Source organism: Bombus impatiens, unplaced genomic scaffold (genome assembly GCF_000188095.3).
Source record: "Bombus impatiens unplaced genomic scaffold, BIMP_2.2 scf_1294, whole genome shotgun sequence".
NCBI classification, from domain to species: Eukaryota; Metazoa; Arthropoda; class Insecta; order Hymenoptera; family Apidae; genus Bombus; species Bombus impatiens.
The window spans coordinates 103041-124644 of NT_177713.1; the positions used below are offsets into that span (position 1 = coordinate 103041).

The 21604-nt window shown below is 36.8% G+C and overlaps 1 protein-coding gene across 2 annotated transcripts in view; it reads right to left on the minus strand.

Moving 5' to 3' along the window:
* The window catches only part of LOC100747382 (acetylcholine receptor subunit alpha-like), a 109124-nt gene extending 88255 nt beyond the window's left edge, over positions 1-20869 (minus strand). The window contains exons 1-2 of one of the 2 annotated variants that reach the window (XM_012392174.3): positions 20730-20869; positions 18877-19045 (exon numbers count right to left, since the gene is read on the minus strand). In XM_012392174.3, the coding sequence (XP_012247597.1) occupies positions 18877-19045; positions 20730-20830 (270 nt within the window). In that variant the 5' untranslated portion in view covers positions 20831-20869. The remainder of the gene's footprint in view (positions 1-18876; positions 19046-20729) is intronic. The other variant, XM_003493789.4, reaches the window with a different exon arrangement.
* Positions 20870-21604: the final 735 nt, after the last annotated feature.

Below are 21604 nucleotides of genomic sequence, written 5' to 3' on the forward strand. Positions count from 1 at the left end.
GCTATTTCTGTACATAATTTGCGAGGTAACGCTGTAGAGTTTTTTCAAATTTGTTAATTATTTTTATTTTAAAATAACAAATTAGCCGAAAATTTTCGCACAAAATCGCGTTTTTCCCTTCGAAGTATTTCAAAAAAGTGAAAAATTGAAATTTCGAAAAAATCTTCGCAGCGTTACCTGAGGAAAACTGTTACCTAACGAATGAACTTTAACTTTTTGATTTTTGATGATCCAGCACCAAGTTCTGAGGGGCATCGCAATTATACTTTTTTCCGAGACACGTCCGAATAATTGCTGCCATTGCCGTATTTTTTAATATTTCTCCGTGAAAATTTTATACAATATTCTTCGAATGTCATACTTTAACGTACTATTGGTTTTAAAAAAGAAATTTTAACTGTATCGTCAGAAAAAATTCACAAAAACATGCCCTTTTTTGTACGAATTAACCTTACCCCCCCCCCCTTAATTCCGCCCTTAAATCCGTCGTATCAAGTAGTCCAGTGATTAGAGGGTTTCGGTGTTTGTTGACTCTTTTGCTATATCTGTCGCTATAGTTTGCTATTTCCTCTTTGACTGTGGGTATCTTGAGGTCGCGATGTATTGTTTCGTTGGTAACAATACCAAGGTGCATCTATTAAGGATTGGAAGCGTTGAAGTATTTCAATGTTGGAGTTACTTGCTGTTCCCCATAGTTGGATTCCGTAGGTCCAGACAGGTTTTATTACGGTCTTGCAGAGGGTAATTTTATTCTCTATGTTTAGTTTGAAGCGTCGGCCCGTCAGTCAATAGAATTTTTTTAGTTTGTCCTTTAGTTGCTTCGTATTATCCGAGATGTGTTTTTTCCATGTTAATCTCTTATCCAGGATCATGCCCAGCTATCTGACTGAGTCCTTGCCAGGAATTGTCGTGTTGTTGATGGTGACCTGGGGGCAGCTTTGTTTTCGGAGCGTGACGTGCTTTTATAAAACTGTTCGTAATGTAGTTTCTGAAGTTTCTAACAACGACCGGAGTAAGATACTGCTGCTGGTAAATAGATATTCGGAAATATTCTTAGAAGTTCGAAATGGATGGTTGTATAGTTTATATGAGACATTCCATGCTACGCGAGTTTCAAGTTGATCACAGTGCAACAGATGTAGCAATGTACGTTCGTTCTGCATTTGGCGGACTGTGTTCTACTCGTCGTACTCGCCGCAATGATTTGCGCAGCTTCGTGCTGAGAATTTTAGTCTGAAGAGGAACGTTTAACGAAAGTTTCTAGCGCAGACCGAATTCGTCGAAGAAAATTCACAATCACCTATCCGGAACATTGCGTCTAAACTTTGAATCTGCGGCTCGAATGTTGGAGGTAAGATATGCATTTCCGTGAAAACAGATTAAGTTCGAGGCGCAACCCGTGAATTATTAAGTGCGAGATGTAACCGAATAAGTCGCTGAAGCACATCTCTGTCTGTATTTTACGTCACATACAAATTCGACACTTTTTGTCCAATTTATTCCTATGGTCTAACGTTGAAGTTTAATTATCGCGAATTACGAGCGCAATGAGGATTTTAGAACGTAATAAAGAGGAAACATTTCGATTTATTTAATTCCTTATTAAAATCACCAAGAACAGATTTTCGCTTATTCCTTTGATTCGACAACTAAATTTGACAACTAAAAATTGACAACTAAACTACAGACATTTTTGCAATTTTATACATTTACGAAGATAATCAAAGAAATGGAATCTGAGTAGAAATTTCTTCCGTCCACTAAATATCATACAGAGTGCTCTACTTCAAATACTGTTAAAAATACGTTGTTTCGACTATTCGCGGAGAGACGCGATCGCGAGATAGCACGTCAACGAGAGTTGTAAGTTCCCGTTACGATTAAATAATCGACGCCACGAACTGATCGATCCCCTTATTTCGATTATGATAATAAGGGTAGTTCAATGAAATTCCACAGAATTAATACAAATAAATTAACGTTTATTTCAACAACTTATTAACTAGAAAGATATAAATGGAACAAAAAAAATGTAACTGCGTTTTGGTTGATAAGTAACGCGCGATATATGAGATGTGTTGACGGTTCGACTTCTCGAAAAGTTCTTCACGCCTTTCGATTTTTTTCGTTTTTTCTGGAAGACTACCCCCACTACGTTCGGATCGCGCCACGTTCTTTTACGCGAGGTAAAATAACCGGCCACGAGTCGACCTTTCTGGAAGTCGCCCTGCTTAATGAATCATGCGCTTGCCACTACAATGTTTGTTTGCCGCGACGATCCGTCCGCGACATTATAATGTCGTGATCGACAGTTAAGAATATGACCTATGGTAAGCCGCATGGCGTAACATACGTATTTTTGCACGTCATATGCGGTTTGTAGATTTTTGGAATCTTAAATTTCCTAAAAATGCATAAACATCTGCAGTCTGGTGGTAATTAAATAACGCATCTGACGAAAGCCATTCCAAACCATCAGACAATAACAATGAGCTTTTTAAAGAGCGTCAAAAAATGATTCTTTGTGTTACTTAGATAGCAGGATAAAATTATAAAATGAAACGAAGAAACTTTGGCCAAGAGGCGGAGGATGCTTTTGAAGCATTAAACTAATTAAACGATAAAAGATAATGTTCTGTGCATCGAGCATACGTGGAACGATTTATTATAAATTATTCGGTGGAAATAATGTTGGAACTCAACGATATTAATCGCATACAGATGAGGTGATTGATCGAACGAATTCTTCCCTTCGTTGCCCAGCGCTATCCCCGCTAGCGTACGTTCGTTGGATGTACTGCGGCTGCTAGCGCGTGTGTCACGTAAAATAACAAAATAAAAAAGGAATTTGAGGTGAAAAATAAAAAAAGTGTTAGAATTTAATCTTGGAATTAGGATTAGTAATCTGTGGAAGACACAATGTTTGTGTTGAAATAATACAATGTGATATTTATTAAACAATTATTTCAAGAGTTATAAATGTGCGTTCTGGAATGTAGACAGTTGGCTAGTTATTCACAGATTAACTGGCTTAGTGACCCATGGCCCTTGAAAAGGCTTAGAGCCCCACTCTCTATGCAGTAATGAGTGTGACCTGTGTGGGTGTCTGTGTGGCGTCATATGTTTTTTTTTTCTTTTATTTATTTGTTGAAATTACAATCAATTCTCGCGTTGAGAATTTTCAGTAATTTTTCTGGCGTGGCGCAGTGACATGGCTGTTTATTTACAATAAGTTAATAGCTGTGGCACAGAACCTTCTAGTAGCTTCTCGACGTGCCCATATAGAATGTTCCATCCATATCCTCATGTTTCTTCCGGCGTTTTTTGAAAAAGCATGCACGTGCTAACTGCCGTGGTGCATATCACGAACGCACGCTAGTGGGGATGGCGCTGGGCAACGAACGGAAGAATCCGTACGATCAAACACCTTATCTGCATGCGATTGATATCGTTGTATTCCAACAAAAAGAAAACTTTATTTTTTTCCTAACATCAATACACTTTACAATCTACTTCCGAACTCTAGGCGTCACTTTCTAAGCTGACTCTTACGATTTTACTTTCGATCGGATCCGATTACTTTCTTTTGTCATCTCTCAACATCCCCACCGTCCATGCATTTGCTAGGCGTCCGCGATCGTTGCCACGTGCTCTTTCTTCTAGAACCTTCGGTGGAAGGACCGTTGGGATGTTGATGGTTCATTAGGCACTTCAGCGATATACATTGTCGCCGGATGGCGCTGGGCAACGAACGGAAGAATCCGTACGATCAAACACCTTATCTGCATGCGATTGATATCGTTGTATTCCAACAAAAAGAAAACTTTATTTTTTTCCTAACATCAATACACTTTACAATCTACTTCCGAACTCTAGGCGTCACTTTCTAAGCTGACTCTTACGATTTTACTTTCGATCGGATCCGATTACTTTCTTTTGTCATCTCTCAACATCCCCACCGTCCATGCATTTGCTAGGCGTCCGCGATCGTTGCCACGTGCTCTTTCTTCTAGAACCTTCGGTGGAAGGACCGTTGGGATGTTGATGGTTCATTAGGCACTTCAGCGATATACATTGTCGCCGAGTGCCGCCACATCTTTACCTCTATCGTCAGTCCGTCGGATTTGAAGTATGCCGGTCGTGACACGTGCATGGTCTTCCGAGAATTCTTTTTTTTTCTTTCTTTTTATTTATTTATATAATTTTTTATTTATTTATATAATTTTTCTGGCGTGGCGCAGTGACATGGCTGTTTATTTATAATAATTTGATACTTATTATAGATTTATTATACATATATATTATACATATATATATTATTAGTATTATACATATATATATATATATATATTGAAATTATAAGTATAATTTATAAGTATTAGAAGTAGGTGAATATGCTTAATTTGGATAACTAAATGAATCTAGCGTTTAGGTCTAGCGGGTAGTGCCTCTTCAGCCTGCGAATCTGGTCCGTCGTATCAAGTAGCCCAGTGATTAGGGGGTTTCGGTGTTTGTTGACTCTTTTGCTAACATAAGGATAAGGATGGAACATTCGGCACGTCGGTGTCCCGCTTTGAAGGCATAACGCTTTGTATCGCGAAGCTACTGGAAGGTTCCGTGGCACGTGCCGCCACAAAGTCATCTACACAGGTCACAGTCATTAGTGCATAGAGAGTGGGGGTTCGAAATCTTTTCAAGGGTCATGAGTCACTAAGTCAGTCAGTCTGAGAATAATTAGCCAATTGTCAATATTCACAACGTTTACCTATATTTACTGTACTTATTGTTACCTATTGTTTAATAAATATCACATAGTATTGTTTCAACACAAACATTTTTTCTTGCACAGTTTATTAATCTTAATTCCGAGTTTAAATTTCTAACAAATAAAGCTATCAATAAGGACTTGCAGGACCAAAAATATGAAATACAACGTAGCAGGGATTGCAAATTAAAAGATTATTCTCTCGTATTGAAAAAATCTTTTGTATCTTTGCGACAATGCAGAATCGGATGTAACAACAGGAATGCAAAAAAGAAAGAGAAAATAGAGCTGGGATATTGAAACGGAAATTGAAATTTATTTCCCATTCACTACACTCGTCAGATCTGACACAAACAAATTTTTATATTTCCAATCTTTAAAAAAAGTTTTAGATAGAAAAAGCTTCGATAACTTGGAAGCTGTAAAAAAAAAAAAAAATGTAACAAATATTACTCTCGATGATGAATGATTTTTGCAAAATTATAACAAAATTAACGAAGGATATCTAGCTCGAGGCAAATATTATGTTGTCCGAAAAATTTCTTTCGTCTTATTATTAAGGAAATCATACACGCACAACGTTTTCTGTTTTATATTATTTTATCGAATTACGCACGATCGATTTTGTCCTGTTGAAATAAACACCGTGACATTTCACACACTTGGTTTCACGTTCGTACGAAGGTGCACTGTTGTAAAAAAACACGTTTGCGAAAGAAAGACACTTTTCGGACAATCTAATATAAGCTACTTTTATTAAATTTCTGGAATTTTGTAGAAGACTCGTTCTCAGAGACAAAATTTTCAGCATCGTAACTGACATAGTCAATCCAGTATTGGTATACAAAATCGCATATTCAACCGAATAAATTACTTCCTTAAAATTTATTAACTGACGACGCGAACTAGCCATGCATCGAGCTTGCGAATTGCATCGAGGGGTGTTTATTGAACCATAACTCCGACCAATTGATAAATACACGCGCGTGCATTAACGCGATCGCATGCAAGTCATTAAACTTATCAGTTGGTCGTTCGAATGGTCGCTGTTAACTGATTAATCAACGTAACGGCGCGCCTATCAGGCGCAATGAACGAAGTCAATTATTCACCGAGAGCATTTCTATTCGTCGGTCAGAATGACGTGAACTCGAATCGTTGCGTGAATGCAGAATTAAACCAAATGCTAACCGCAGCCACGACGTTATCGCCGATATAATGGCCACGTAGTGTCGTAGTAACGAAACGCAATCGGGCCGCTTCGGATTCGCATCGTAACGTTAATGGGATGGAATGGCTGTCGCTCCTACCGCAACGCCACGATAGAATCCGGACGACTTGAGCTTTCGTAAACCGAGTGGTTATCGAGGCCAACTATGGACCAGACACTCAGCTTCCGCTTTCCGTGTCGCATTTCTTGGCGAATATGGTGATTAGTCGAAGCGATCACCGATCGAACAGTAATTAGCGAATGGTAACGCTGTCGAACATACGGCTCGAGCCTCTTCACAGGCATTGTGAAATGTCAGGACATTTAACTCGCCGGTTCGGAAATGTCAAACGATTCGATGCTTGACTGCGCCCTGAAACTTCCTGCGCCCTGGGCGCGGCCATCGATCGCGATCCGTTTCACGGAAAAATTTATGTAACCGGAACACCGATTGCCCAGGATTTAAAACCTGCTTCATTCCGCGAATAAGTTAGGTATACAGCCTAACTTGGGACATTTACAGTGACTCCTGAAAGTATTCAAACGCTTCTAGAAACTTTCTACGTGTGTGAGAGTGTACTTTTTATGTACGAGAGTCAGTCAAACGCAAACCGAACTTTGCACATTTATATCTCGGTATAATGTTTCGAGAAGAACAATCGGCTTATTTTTCTATGTTCTTCCGTTTTTGCCGCTGGATTGCCAACTTTTTCATTCCAGTTTCGTAGAAAATGCAGGCTTGGGTGAGAAGCCAATCGCGCGCGAATTACTCTACGTCTTCGTTGTTGTTGAAACCTTCTCCTCCTAACGCTTTCTTCGGTGGCCATGATTTTGCTGAACTTTAACTCCTTCCGAATAATGGAAACCATTCTCCTACGACTAATATTAACTTTCCAGCGAATTTCATCATTTGTTATGCCACCGTGTTCGATCGCTTCCGAACTGCTTCGATGTTTGCTGGTGTTACACTTGTCTCGAGTCATCGCAGATAAAATGTCTTTTGACGTTTCTTGCTAATGTTTCATCCCCAACTGTAGTCGCGATCTATGCAAAAGTCCAGTGGGTTTTGTGCCTTCAAATAAAGTAAACCTAATAATCATGCGTTATGCAACCAAAGACATACTATTCCCTCGCTCATTGCGTTATTTACCGAAGGAACGATAAATAGAGCAGCACGAGGAGTTTTTAAATGTCATTAAAACATTTGGCTAAACTGTTTGAACTCCCATGCAGTTCCATGTGGATTAGTGACGTTGCGAAGGTGTGCCACACACGAACCGGCTAATATTTGACCCTCGTATTATACAGAAAACATTTAGGAATTCCACTAATACCAATTTTGAAACGGATCTGAAAATGTATGTACGAGTTGGTAGATATTGAATTGGACAACAAGTTCATTCCTTTTTTCGTAGTTAGATGGATCCGAGTTTAAAAAATTGCTGTCAACTATTGCTGTATCGTCGTATCGTTGATTAGTTAACAAACACTTGCAGAGTATAAAGCAAACATTTTTCGAGATACTCGTTTTTCGTTGGCCTGGCGCAAGTTGAAACGTAATTTATTAAGACAACGCAAGACCACATGTGTCAATCGTCACAGGACAAAAATTGGCGTGGCTTGTGTGAGATATTCCACACCATCTGTGGCATTCTCCTCATCTTGCACGCTCATTTATTTCCTTCGTTAGAAAACTACTTGGACAATAAGAACTTGCCTTCTTTGGAAGACTGCAAAAGCAAATTGGGGCGTTTCTTTCTCTCAGAAGGTTCTCTCAGAAGGTTCTCTCAGAAGGTTCTCTAAGAAGGTTCTCTCAGAAGGTTCTCTCAGAAGGTTCTCTCAGAAGGTTCTCTCAGAAGGTTCTCTCAGAAGTTTCTCTCAGAAGAAGAAACAGTTTTACAGCGATGGAATAATAACGTGGAAAATCATCGAAAGGAATGAAGCATACATTGATTGAAAATAATATACCTAAAGGAGAAAACATATGCTCAAGTTTGGCAGTAAAAACGGAACTTCCCGTCCCACTCAACGTTTACTGCAAGCGTACACTTCGCGAATATCGTCAAAGTATTTGAATAGCCAATTATTCGCTACATAAGTCATAATACGTAGTGAGAGTACGTTTAACAGTAACACGTTTTGGTCGTTTACGACCATCATTCATGGCATATACCCGTTTTTCATTAGGTGCATGTTTGCAATAATTGTGTTGCAACTTTCATCTACAGATACACTTTCAAAATGGTTTCAAATTTTACCAATTTAACCTAAACTCGTCCTGACCTATTTCAGTAGTAGTAAAATTTCCAAAAATTTATTGCAATTAGACTGCAGATTTTTATGCGTTGGAAATTGAAAAATGGAAAAATGTATAGAATGAGTACAGCATTAAAAAGTCTCCCATCTATCACCACATTTAATAAACAAGACAAATTTCTGCCAAGATTCTATTTCTTTATTTGTCTTGATATAAATATGAATTTGCATAAATGCCCAATTACAACACACACAATACGAGCACACGTATTTTCCATAGTTAATTAAAGTAATTAATTAAGTTATCTACATATTTGACATTTTGTTCCTATCAACAATAATATTATGATTAAACTATTCAATTCCATGGCACTTCCTTTCGACTTATATCCTACCTTTAACGCACTAAAAAATTAAACTGAATGTTTTAGTCACAATTTGAAGTCAAAAGTTAATGATCTTCTCAAGAAATTAATTCTTCGAAAATGAATAATCTTCTCACATTGCCGTGAAAAAGTTTGAAAATATTTTACACATACAACACGAACATCAAAGTTCTCAATGGCATTCAGATACTTTTGCGAGCAGGTGTACCCGTACGAATACCATTTCCTATCTACGATCAGCCAATTTTGGACGTCTGAGTCACGGGATGAATTACGAGTAGACAGGGAGAGTCAGCGGTTATTAACAATGGTCAGTATACCGGCCATGATACCGTACGCTTCTTTGCACTAGTCGTGCCATAAAAACGCTGGTAAGTACAGCGCATGCAATTTCGACGACCGCGGTGGCTATGGGTCAATCACCGGACCGCGATATTGCTTATCGATTCTCTCGAATTGATTGACATGCCTGGAAGGGCCAAATAGCTACGCGTTCGGTCCTCCATCTTTTCCGGAAAAAGTCCAACAGTTTTGCCAATTTCTTTCTCAATTTTCTTCCATCTTATTTCCACCGGAATCCTACTTTATTTATTTCATTACGTCTATTTTTATAATTTTATCGTAAATTTATGCTACTCTACACGAGTTTGATTTATTATATTTCGTCGTAACATCTCAAAGGATTCGTTATAATTCGTATTCGTTAGGAATTAGACAAATTATACTTTAATAACGCTATAACAAATTGTCATGTGAGTAACATCTTGCTAGAAACGATCGCGGCACGAAATTTATTTTCTTTATACGACGTGATTTAAATTATAGAAAAAGTAATTAGAAACGAAAGATGAATAAAAGTGGTTTATAGAAAAAGTGTTATATAAATGAAGTAAAAGCTTTCGCATGAAATCTCTCTTAGAGGAAAGTTGCTAAACGAGACACGACGAAAAGAGAAAAAGGAATGAATGATATTCATTCCTTTCCTTTTGACGCGATTTCAGATGCCCATGATATTTGAGAGATGTTATATCATCCTTTTGTATCAATCATCTCTACTGAAAGTGAACATAATTTCTTTGATAGTTTAGGAAAAGCGCAAATAACGAATATTAAAAAATTTATCTAAAATATTTCTAGAGACATTTCGTTTTACAATGTTCCTACGTACGTATTTAAAAAATGTAACGAAACCTTTATGCCAATTATTGCATCCAAATTCTTTTTGTACAACGTTACGATTCCCCTCTCTAATTTTAATTCTCTTCTTTTAATTAATTTTTATCTACAAAATTAAAAACAATTCTACGTATATTCGCTATGAACAAATTGCATTTATTACTATATTTTATTATTATTATATATATTATTATATATACTATATATATTATTATTATATTACTATATTTATTATTATTATATTCTGTTTCTGGGATGGGTAAGCTTAATTTCTTTACTTATTCAGACAACGTGGCAAGTTTCTAAGATAATTCTGAGCAAGTAGAAAATGGATAAGCACATTGATCGTTGGATTGTTACAGAAAATCGATATATACTTTGACCTTTATCAATCTTTTTAGTTCGAGAACTATTCAAATAAAAGTTAGTCTCGCGAAACTTTAATATCAAACGCTGCACATTAAACTTCCTCTTAACGTGATAATGCATTCCGATTCCGCGTTGACCATTATGAAACGTAAAATATTAGGTTGTCCGAAAAGTTTCTTTCGTTTTATGAGGAAATAATAGACGCACAACGTTTTCTGTTTTATATTATTTTGTCGAATTACGCACGATCCACTTTGTTCTGTTGAGATAAACACCGCGACATTTCACAGACTTGGTTTCACGTTTGTATGAAGGTGCACTGTTGTAAAAAACACGTTTGCGAAAGAAAGACAATTTCCGGACAAGCTAATACTATGTTGTATTTTTGTACAAATACGCAATACAGTACAAGTAAATCAGCAATAGTTCAAGCAAGTACGAAGTATACATTTAATTTGGTATTTTTCTAAAAAATATGCTAAAACTATTCCATTATGGAAATTAAATGTTTTAGTTTTTGTTCAATGAATTTCACAGAACATTTACAAGAAGTACAAAGTTTAGCAGATATATAGATAGTATCTCCATGAAATCATAGTTTACTCTATAAATTATACTATCACTTATGAATTATTGATTTGAAGACTAATTTATTTGAAGACTAAGTTTGGCACATACATAGATAGTATCTGCACAAAATCATAGTTTAGTCTATAAATTATATTATCACTTATGAATTATTTATTTGAAGGCTAATTATAGTATTAATTTATGGTTGAATCATAGGTTCGTTCATATTTAAATAAATGTAATGCAATCTATCAGATCACAGGTTAATTTATTTACCTCGTTTCTCTTTAAATCCATTCTTTTATTTTTATTTTTACATTCTTCATAACTTTTCCCAAAATGCATACGTTACTGATTAATTACATTTGACATCAATATATTGATTTTTATATGTACATCTTACAAATATATTTTTTAAATAATGTCGCTCTGATGGGACAATGTGATACAATATTTCCTAAACTAGCAGAAATTTCAGGTTATTCTTCGTGGTTAGTCGATAGATACGTCAGGTATTACACGTGTCGTTGGCTACCGACTACTCGCTCAACAATGATGTCATAAACTGTCTTCCTTTCGAAGACACTACAAATTTCGATTCAATCGCATCATACTTATTGTTGGCCACGAGATTCTGAAAAATCCGTGAGCTTCATTCTGCAAGGGAAGCTTCTATCTTCATCAAAATACTAGTGAAAAATATTTTTTCACCTTTAGAATGTTCAGCAATAAAAGAAGAAGAAGAAGAAAACGAAATCAACGTGAAGTTTTATATTTCAAATTTCAATTATCTTTCCATAACCAGCCTTAATTAATAATTAGACTGTTAAACAATTCAGCGTTGGGAATAAATCACAGAGAGTCAACTACCAGTTATTTTCCACTTTCCAGCAAAAATGCAAAGTACATTGAAATTCGAGGGTTGCATGGCCTTCAAACCATCGACTCTTGCACAATAATTTACTATCGATTAGTATTAGTAAATTGACAAGTTATATACTCATTGTAAATTATAGACTTCTCTATGAATGTAGTCTTCCCTACAAGGATCCTGCTTGCCTCTGTAGAGGACTTGTGTAGAGGATGGTTGATGGTGAAATTTATTAGACGAGATTGCTCGTTGTTGAAACCATCAAGTATATTTAAAATATTAAATAAATAAGTACAGATAATATTCACAAAGATGCTCGTACTAATGGATTCGCTAAGACACTGTATAACTTGCAAAATTAGATCGCTAATACCTCGTTGATAACTGATAGACACTCGGTAGATACTCGTAGATATTGAACCTAGGATCGCGTCTGTTTCTTTGTATCGGTCGGGGGAGAGCCGGAAAATTCGACTTCCACGTTTACGATTCGACGTCTACGTTTGACCGTAGCACGTAGCGGCGACATTGTTTTGCCCGGAGTTTATTTATTATTACATTATGTGGATCCTAACGATATTGATTCTCCGAGGCAAGACAACAACATGATTTGATTTGTCCTCCAGTTCATGTGCCGCTACACCTCGATCATCTCGAAGACAAAGCTTCCAGTGGAAAAACATGTGCTCTCTTTAGATCTTAGATCTATTTGTTCATGTAGAATCGAAGTCTTTTGAATTGTACCACCGATTCTAAGACACCCTGTATTCTACGCGAAAAAAGAAGTCGAAAATATAGAATAAAAATTTTTTTTTCTTATTTCTTTTTTAATTTTTTTAAAAATCTACAGTGAGATCCGTTACAACGAGACGTGATAGTGCACGCGTACCGAGCGAAAATTCAGAGTCGATTTTCTCGAAAACAAAGCCTCAAACGAAAAATTTTTATTCTACATTTTCGACTTCTTTTTTCGCGTAGAATCACTCCCTTTCCGCTTGTACCACCAGTTACCAACCACCCTGTACATGTACATAATAGAATTCCGTTTATGTGAAGGATCCATGGTATAATAGCGCTATAAAATATAGTGCACCGTATATGACTTTTCGTTCAGTTAATAGGTGTTTTTCTAAGACAATTCCAGGAAACGTTTGATCCTAAATACACAACAATGTCGCTGACTGCGAAACACGAGAGTGTGACACGTAACGCGTGCCTCCACTGTTTGTGTCTTGTGATCGATCTCGCACTTAAGTGGATTGACGCTGGACGATAGTTCAGAAGATAGGATACTACTATAATTTCGTTTATATAAACAGAATTCGTATAGACGAACTTCCGCCGTGTATCTATTTCGTGCTATCCGCAGTTTTATACAGACGCTGTGCAGGAATCGAAAACCAGAGAAATTCTGCTCGTATTGAAGCTGCTTTGTCTAAATTCACGTCAACGATACCGCGAACGACGATTCTGCCAGCATAAGGGCGCAGTCTTTTCAGCGAGCGGTGCAGGAAAGAAGCAACGAACGTGACAACCAGCGCGATGCTCGCGACTACGATTGATTCGACGAACCGTGGAAATGGAAGAAAAAACATTGGAAAGGCGCAGGTGACGCGTGTTCTTTCACGAAAGGTTGAAAGGACAGAGAGGCAGCGAGGGGCAGAGAGGAGAGAAGCGTCGAGGGAACCGGTCGCAAAGTGTTCGCTCGTTGAGCACGTCGATAAACCGGCGCAGTTTTTCCTTCGGAGAATCCAGATCCGGAGATAAGAAGCTGTCGAAGGCTGAAGATGGAAAAGCGCATCAATGACAGGGAACTGCGCAACTGCAGAGGGTTCCTTTTCTCTATTTATTCGGCCGCGTATTGAAGGCCCCGCACAAAGACGATCATTGCCCGGAGGCGGTTTTCGAAGACGGTGGGGAAAGGCGAAGAACGGACACATAAGCGAAAAAAGGCGAAGAACGGACAGAGGCAAAAACCTGGACGAGGGATGAAACGAGGCGGTGCCAGGAGGAACGAGGAGGCGGGCAGAGTTGTAAGGTGGCAAGCAGAGGCGGCGAGAGAGCCGACGGAGAGCAAGAGGTCGCGGTGCAAATGAAAAATAGTCTACGTCGTCGAGCCAAAAGTAACTACTAGCTTCTACCTACAGATAAGGGAAAATAACGAGGCCGACAGCGGCGTGGAAGAGAACTAATTCGGCGCATATTTCACACACGTCCGCTTTACGGACGCTAAGTATAGGTAAGCACGCCCGTTCCCCAGGATAAAGGAATTAATTGCATTGCCCCGGTTCCCATCCGTCTTTTCCTTTTCAACCGGAACTTTTTACCCTGCGGCACGCGGCCCTCGATCTACTTCTCTCTGCGTACAGTCGCGTCGAACCCTTCTGTCTGCTCGGTGCGTGACTGGCATCTGCCAATTCGTTCGATATTTTTCGTGTATGTTTACGCGCTAGCTTTGAACTGTTGATGTTTCGCTTCGGGGCAAATCAATGTACCTGTTTCCCTGTCTTATGTGGAATACAGGTCGGAAAAAGATAGGAGTTTCTAGTTCGTATTTAAAATACGCATGCAATGGATCGTCCAGGTATTCGAGTATTTATTGCAAAGGACTTTTATGTGTATAGGGTGTTTCAGATGTGAAAGGACAAACTTTGACAACATGTTTTGCAGCAGACCATTTTGATCAATAAATCTTATATACGCCGTGGGTTGATTCGTCTTCCTTTTCGAGGTACGGAAGGGAAAGTAATATAAATCAAAAATAATCAGACTCGTTCGAGCTAGTTAACTTTTAATGATGATTATTTATTTCAAACTGTCTTTTACCTTGTCTTTTAGAAAATTGTACAGGTGAAAAATTATTGTAAAAAATAGCTCGGAATAAATGACTGGTATTAAAAGTTAGCCAGCTTGAATGCGTCTGATTACTTCTGATTTATACTACTTTTTCTTTCGTATCTTAAAAACGAAGACACACGAGCCATGGTGTACATAACATTTCTTGCTGAACTTTTACACCGAACCAGTAATCAGTGTAAAAAGTAGTTTGGAATAAACGATTATCATTAAGAGTTAAGTAGCTTGAATGCGTCTGATTAATCGTGGTTTATACTACTTTCTGTTTCATATCTCGAAAACGAAGACGAATTTTGACCCACGTTCTACATAACATTTTTTCCTCAAAATGATCTCAGCTCAATATATTGACGAAGTTTGTCGCTTGATATCTGCAACACGTGTGTGTTATGAATAAAATATTTTAAATTTTGTCAATACCAAAATGAACTACTATCGTGATATTCACGATTATATTCGAAACAATCTAAAAACCGATGTAAATATGACAAAACATTTATTTACTCATCAAAATTGTCCGGACACTTGAATACTTTTGACAAGATTTAATTATACTTATAATTATAATTATAATTATATTTTTTGCTTGTAAATACATGTAGTAATATATTACGAACGGTTGAACTGATTTTTGCAAACCACTAGAAATATTTTCTTCATATAAATAAAGTCCTATCAGACCTTACAAAAAGGAAACGATTAATTGAAAAAAGAGAAAGATATTGTTGTATAGTTTGTTTATACAAGTTTTAGAAAATGTAATCCAACCTTTTTGATGTATTTTCGTATCGAAAAATTCAAGTTTCCTGTTCACCAAATAATTTCAAATCTTTCATTGTTAACGTAATGTATTTAAAAATAATTTTTTTTCAAATCATGTAATCATGTATCTATGGATATCAAACGTTGACACGATGATAATTATAATCAACGAATGATGATATTCGTTAAGAATCGGTCATTTACGAAAATGTGTTCTCGTTTATGCGAATCTGGCTGCTGAATATTAATCTTTCAGTCAATTATATTAAACATTATCGCCTGTTTTTAACATGAGTGGTCAACAGACTATTCAAATGACTATGCAAATCACAGATTTCCATGTGCTTTGTAAATCAATTACGCGAGGAGAAGAAGCAAACAAAATGTTATTTCCTACGTGTACTGCATAAAGTTGTATCAAAATGGAATAAATTTGTGACCAAAGCTAACTTGATGCTAGTATACAGCACCGGAAATGAAAGTACTGTAAAATCAACCATTGCAGAATTTATTCGAAACATAGGAGGATCCGCCGCATGACAGAATTCGGTTCAATAAAACTTGCATTCCACGGAATCACAGTTCTCTAGTGAAACTTTCGCTTCGAATGATTAACGACCGCCATAAATTCAAAGTTTCTCCATTGGATTTATATTCGTTGCGCTAGTTTATTCGCCGGTAAAGAACACGTAAAACGGAAACTTAGGAAACAAGCAATTACTGTCTCTCTGCCGGCTCGTCGCCGGAATGCTTTGTTGCCTCAGATACCCCGGCCATTACATTTAGACCACTGTGCCTGTTCCCGCGATATTTTTTCGCGAAAAATCCACGATTGTCCGTTTTAGAAGAATTTACAGACGTTTACCACTTGCATCGCCGATAAAAGAATTAATTGCATTGCGGAGCATCGCGACCACAACCGATTTTAATTAACGACTGATGTGGTCTAAGAGACCGCGATTGGATCATTCCGGTGTAGGATTATTTCGTTGAAAGACAGACTAGTGGATTTTCGGGCACTGAGTTTTAATTAACAACCCGACTCTTTGACGGAAGCTTTCTTATTGTTCGTGAGATCGAAATATTCGGAAAGCGAACGACAAACGACCGTTTTTGATGAAAGCTTTTGCCTAGCCAGCTGAAACCTTTGAATTTGTCAAATAGTAATTCTCAATTTCATAAAGAAAGTGCAGCGCTACTGTATCTTCAAAACAACAAAGACAAAGAATTCAAAGAAGCATTCCGCTGTCCTGTGCTACTGAGGTGTGAGACATTTAGGTTTAAATGTTTGCAGAAGTTGTTTGAAAGAAATACTTTCTTATAAGTTGTCAACTAATAGAACATTATACAGGGTGGTTGGTAACTGGCGGTACAAACGGAAAGGGGGTGATTCTACACGAAAAATGAAGTAGAAGATATAGAATAAAAGTTTTTCGTTTGAGGCTTTGTTTTCGAGAAAATCGACTTTGAATTTTGGCTCGGTACGCCCCCTTTCCTGTACCACCAGTTACCAGCCACCCTGTATAACATGTGGATCGACATGTGGATGTGTTATGGATTGTATAGACTTCTGGTTTATAATTTTACCATCTTACGTGGCATAAGAGATAAGGGTAGGTCAGGTAGATCAGGTAACTGGTAATTTCTAAAATTTAATCGTAGAATTGCATTTGTCTCGTTGCTAGATTCAGCACGATTGCGCCGATTTGTGACTTTTGACTTGCAAGATTTTGCTAATAATATTAAATCAATTAAATCAGTTGCGAGCTGGAGGTTCCTTGTTGCATCAATTGATAGATCAATTACTAAATGATTCTTTATGAACAGAGGAGAATTTCTTTTTTAATTTAATAAGAACAATTGAATTATTATTAACGTGTAATATCGAGCATTATATTTGAAAGCAAATTCTCCTGGTCACTGTCTTTGCTTTATTCGCAGAAATTCGCAGTTTTTTGCTTGAAGATCTCCGCAAACGACGACCATGGAATAACTGCTCTCAGGTTTACATAGGCAACTCTATATTTTTGAATTTCTCTTAATCTCTCTTTTCTATGACAAATATTAGAAAATTTTAGATTAACGAATTTTATGCGGCAACGTTAACGAGAATTCTCCTCTAAATTCTATACTTAGTTTACATTAAACTCTATTTGTTTCTTTAGTAATTCTGTGCTGCCAACTTTGCTTCTCATTTCGAAACTTTCGAAACTTTCTTACAGATACGAGCAAAAACATTTAGTGAAACGTTTCTCGTAATCTTGAGGGATTTTGGCATTTCTACAATGATTGATACATATTAATGAACATAGTTGTCGCTATTAACCAAACGTATTATACTAAACGTATCTGAAAGTTTATGGTCTCCGAAAGGACATTGGGACCTTTCTTTTGGAATTTTTAGGAAGATCCCCAATACTTTAGCGTAGACTTTTTATTATAGCTGTACTTAAATAACAAAACTTAGAAGTAGTTGTTTATGATTTAATTCGATTATGTTTGCCCGAGATTTATGACAGTAGGCTTGGACTCGAAGTGACATAACTGGTCGCTAAACGTAGCCACGATCACGGGATGGACGTTTTTACCTAACAGAGGTATGGACAGAGGTATAGCTCTCCTTAAAAATATAGTTGTAGCGGCACACGTGTTCGAGGACAGATCAAGCCACGCGTGGTTTTGTCTCGGAATATCAATATCAATATCGTAGGACACACATATTGTATTAATAATCAAACTCCGGACAGAAACAATGTCGTCGCTACGTGGAACCGTCTAACAAAGGCGATTGGAATTTTATTGGTACCCCCTCGACCAATATAATATAAACGAACGCGATCGTAAGGAGAAGAGAGTTTTCATCAGTCTCATTCACGTGCGATCTTATCAGCGAGTTACACACCGTCTTTACGATCAGTGAATACTCTGCGTTTTAACAAAGAGTTAGGTGAGTTCTACTTGTACTGTGGACAAGTAAGTTGAGTTCGACTTAGACTTTGGAAGAAAGCGCATTTATTATCTCGTTGACCGTGGGTTCGTTATTGAACCTAAGATCGTTGTCATTAGCATCTAGAGTATCTAATCATCACGGTTACTCGTCAAATTCTGTCATAATCATATTTGTAGCAGTAAATATCTTCTCTGTTGTATAACAACAATGGCTAATCCGAATGAAGATTCGTTACACGCCCCTAATCCTAATGAGAACTCGACCAAAGTATTTGAGAAGAAGCAAAAACGGGAGAGAAAATTGAACGAAAGTCCAATTCAGTTGATTAATAATATTTGTTACTCTGATTAAAATACGAATACTTTGAACTGTGTTTGATTTGAGCTATGATACTTTAGGAAAATATTCGTCGTCTGCGAATGGTTTGTTGATATGTGTTTAATTAATTGGAACAGTACTAAAATTATGAAGGTTTTAATATAACGTGTCATAGAGTACCTACATATACAGGAAATCATAAACGCGTAAAATACGAAAGGAATGAAATGAAAAATTCTGATTCCCGTGGCAAGAATCGTGAAAGTAGAAATTAGATTAGAATCGTAAAAAACATGGCAATCCAGCTTTCGTACTGTCGTGTTTATGCTGACTTAATTTTACATATCAGATGCTCTACGACAAATTACTAACATAAATTTGACTTACCTTTTCGCCGCTGTCGCTAGGTAGGTAGAACGTCAGTACCGTAAGAAAGGAAATTCCCATACACGGAATGATTATGTTCACAGTGTAGAAAAGTGTTTTTCTTCGCATTGTTATGTTAAACGTGATATCCAGATACGGCTCGTCGCAGCAGGTGTAAAATTTCTCGTTTCTGCGCAAAAAGAAATGCAAAGGTTAATTTAGTTAATTTAATTCAAGGATACAGTCAAAGTGTATTCAAATTACTGCAGGGAATATGTTCCCATCGTATTATGTTACGTATCAGGTAAACAACGAAATAAGATTAATCCTTGGCTCAAGTTAAATTTATATTATATTTTTATATTTGCATTGTAAATTGGTATTTTACTGATTGACGAATATAAATGGATAAAATTTTGGCGCATATTACAGCCTATGAGTAGGAGAGTTAACAACGAAAGAGCAAATAAATGTATTTTAAATGTTATTTCAAGAGGCGTCTGAGAATATAAAAATTCAGCAAGTTTTAGCAGAATTAATTAAAACGTCTTGTAATTAAAATTTTGCTTTATCATTACAAATAATGAACTATGTCTCGAATATTTTACTTTTACACTTTACCTCTTTATAAAAGTTTCATTGTACTTTTATTGCTTATTGGATTTTTAATCAGAGAAAATTTTCTCGTAATGCTTTAACATTATTAACTTGTTACATCGTTAATTACAAAGAAATACTCGTTGCTATTTTTTAATTACTTTTCTTGGAAGTGAAAGAGCAAGGGAATCTAATTTTAAAAGAAACACGAGGATCTAAAAACTGTTTTCCCGTCGTTTTCTCAGAGAAAGGAACCAAAAAATCGAGAAGAATTTAATATTGAAATCCGGTCTTTCATTAACGCTTTGGTAGCAGATGGCGATTTTGAAAGCGCAATTCTGTCAAACGACATGCAAGATGTCCATTCTCTCGCCCACGGATCGATCGAAATTCCGGTGGCAATTTGGGGCCGTCTGACCATTCCTCTGGCTTTCTGAACATAGCAATGATATTCCACTTACGTGACAAGTCGTTTGAATATCTAACAAAAACCTATTCGAATGAATGTCACGTCGCATCGTTCGGAAAAAGTAACTCGCAAAAGTACCAGGCACTGAATTTTTCTCGAGTTCAGCTATATTTAATTCGTCCGTGCCAGTGTTATCTAACCGACATTTGTTAATAATTAATATCGAATAAAGTTCTGTTTTTGCAAAGATATTGCTCCTTCATATATGGCAAAATATTCACATTACGCATTTTGCAATCTGTTTTCACTTTCCGTCGAGTATACTTGTACGTACGTTTCATTTTGCAATTGTCGTTGCCTGTACGTTTCTACAAAGTAAATAAAATGTAAATAAAAATCTGGTTAATCATCGATCAAGTAAACTTTCTTTAAAATAATTACATTCACAAGGGGACAAAAGAAAGCACGAGGATTATGCGAGGAGTATGCTACAATTTAAATAAAATGAATGAAACAATTAACGTAGCATTAATGTTAATCTTTCGTTTATCCACCACTGTATGCGTTAACTAAAATACTTCTTAGAAGATTCTAATAAAATACTGATTGTTAACAAGATATTAACCCCTTAACCTATGCCCGTGATATTTACGTTTGGTCTGATCATCAACTACGGGCTATGCCTGTGATATTTACGTTGGGCCCGATCATCGTACTACGGGCTATGCCCGTAGTCGTAGGTTAAGGGGTGAAAGTGGGATCGTGAAATAATTGTACACACAAATATGCAGCTTTCGAAACATATACAGAGAATACTGAAACAGGTAAAGAAGTATGCGGGAAACATTTATGAATATAACATGCTCACCGTACTGCAGGTACTTCTAAAATATCCCATTCTACCGACATGTAGAATTCGGAGAGATCGACTCCCACGTCCACTACATTGCTTCCCGATTTCTCGTCCATGTGCCTTAGATCGACCTACTCGAAACAAAAGAATCCTCTGCATTAGCATCTTTCGCGTCAATATTTTTATTAGATTAGTAATTTTCATGCCCACGTAGTTTACTTTCGATAAACGAACCTGCAGCCTCGATGATAACACTTGCTTTTAGTTGTATCCATCACATTACTAATTTATTCGTTTTTTGTTTTTTCTGTCTAACAGCGTTGTCAAACAATTATACGACATGTTTGAAGATTGTTAAAAAATTAGGAATTAATCTATTTATTATTTATGACGTGGTAGGTGTATTATAAAAATTGTAGCTGTTATCGCATATTGTTTTCAAGAATTTCGTTTTCGTGCTGTGATTTATTATTCTTGCGATAATGAAGTAATTAGTGCAACAAACATTTCAGAAAGATAAACACGATTCGTTGAATTCTCAAATTGAGGTGAAAGCCTTGTCCTCTTCGCATTTAAAAATGTTTGAGAAATTCTTACAGCAGCAATGCTACGTTAGAAATTGGAAAGATAAATTGTTCAATTTGTTTTTTATTGAAAGGATTATCAAACTTGTTACTGATCCGAGGAGGAACATTTTTTCGAATTGCGCTATACTCTGACGAATAATCGTAATGAGAGACAAACAGATTTACCGACAGGAATAAAAATCACAAACGACGACTAAACGTACATTCCTCACAGAAGAATAAAAGTAGCTACATAACTGTTAAAGTTAGCTGTCGGAATCGATGAGAAATTCGTGGCGTTAAAGTGGTGGTACGTTAAAGCTC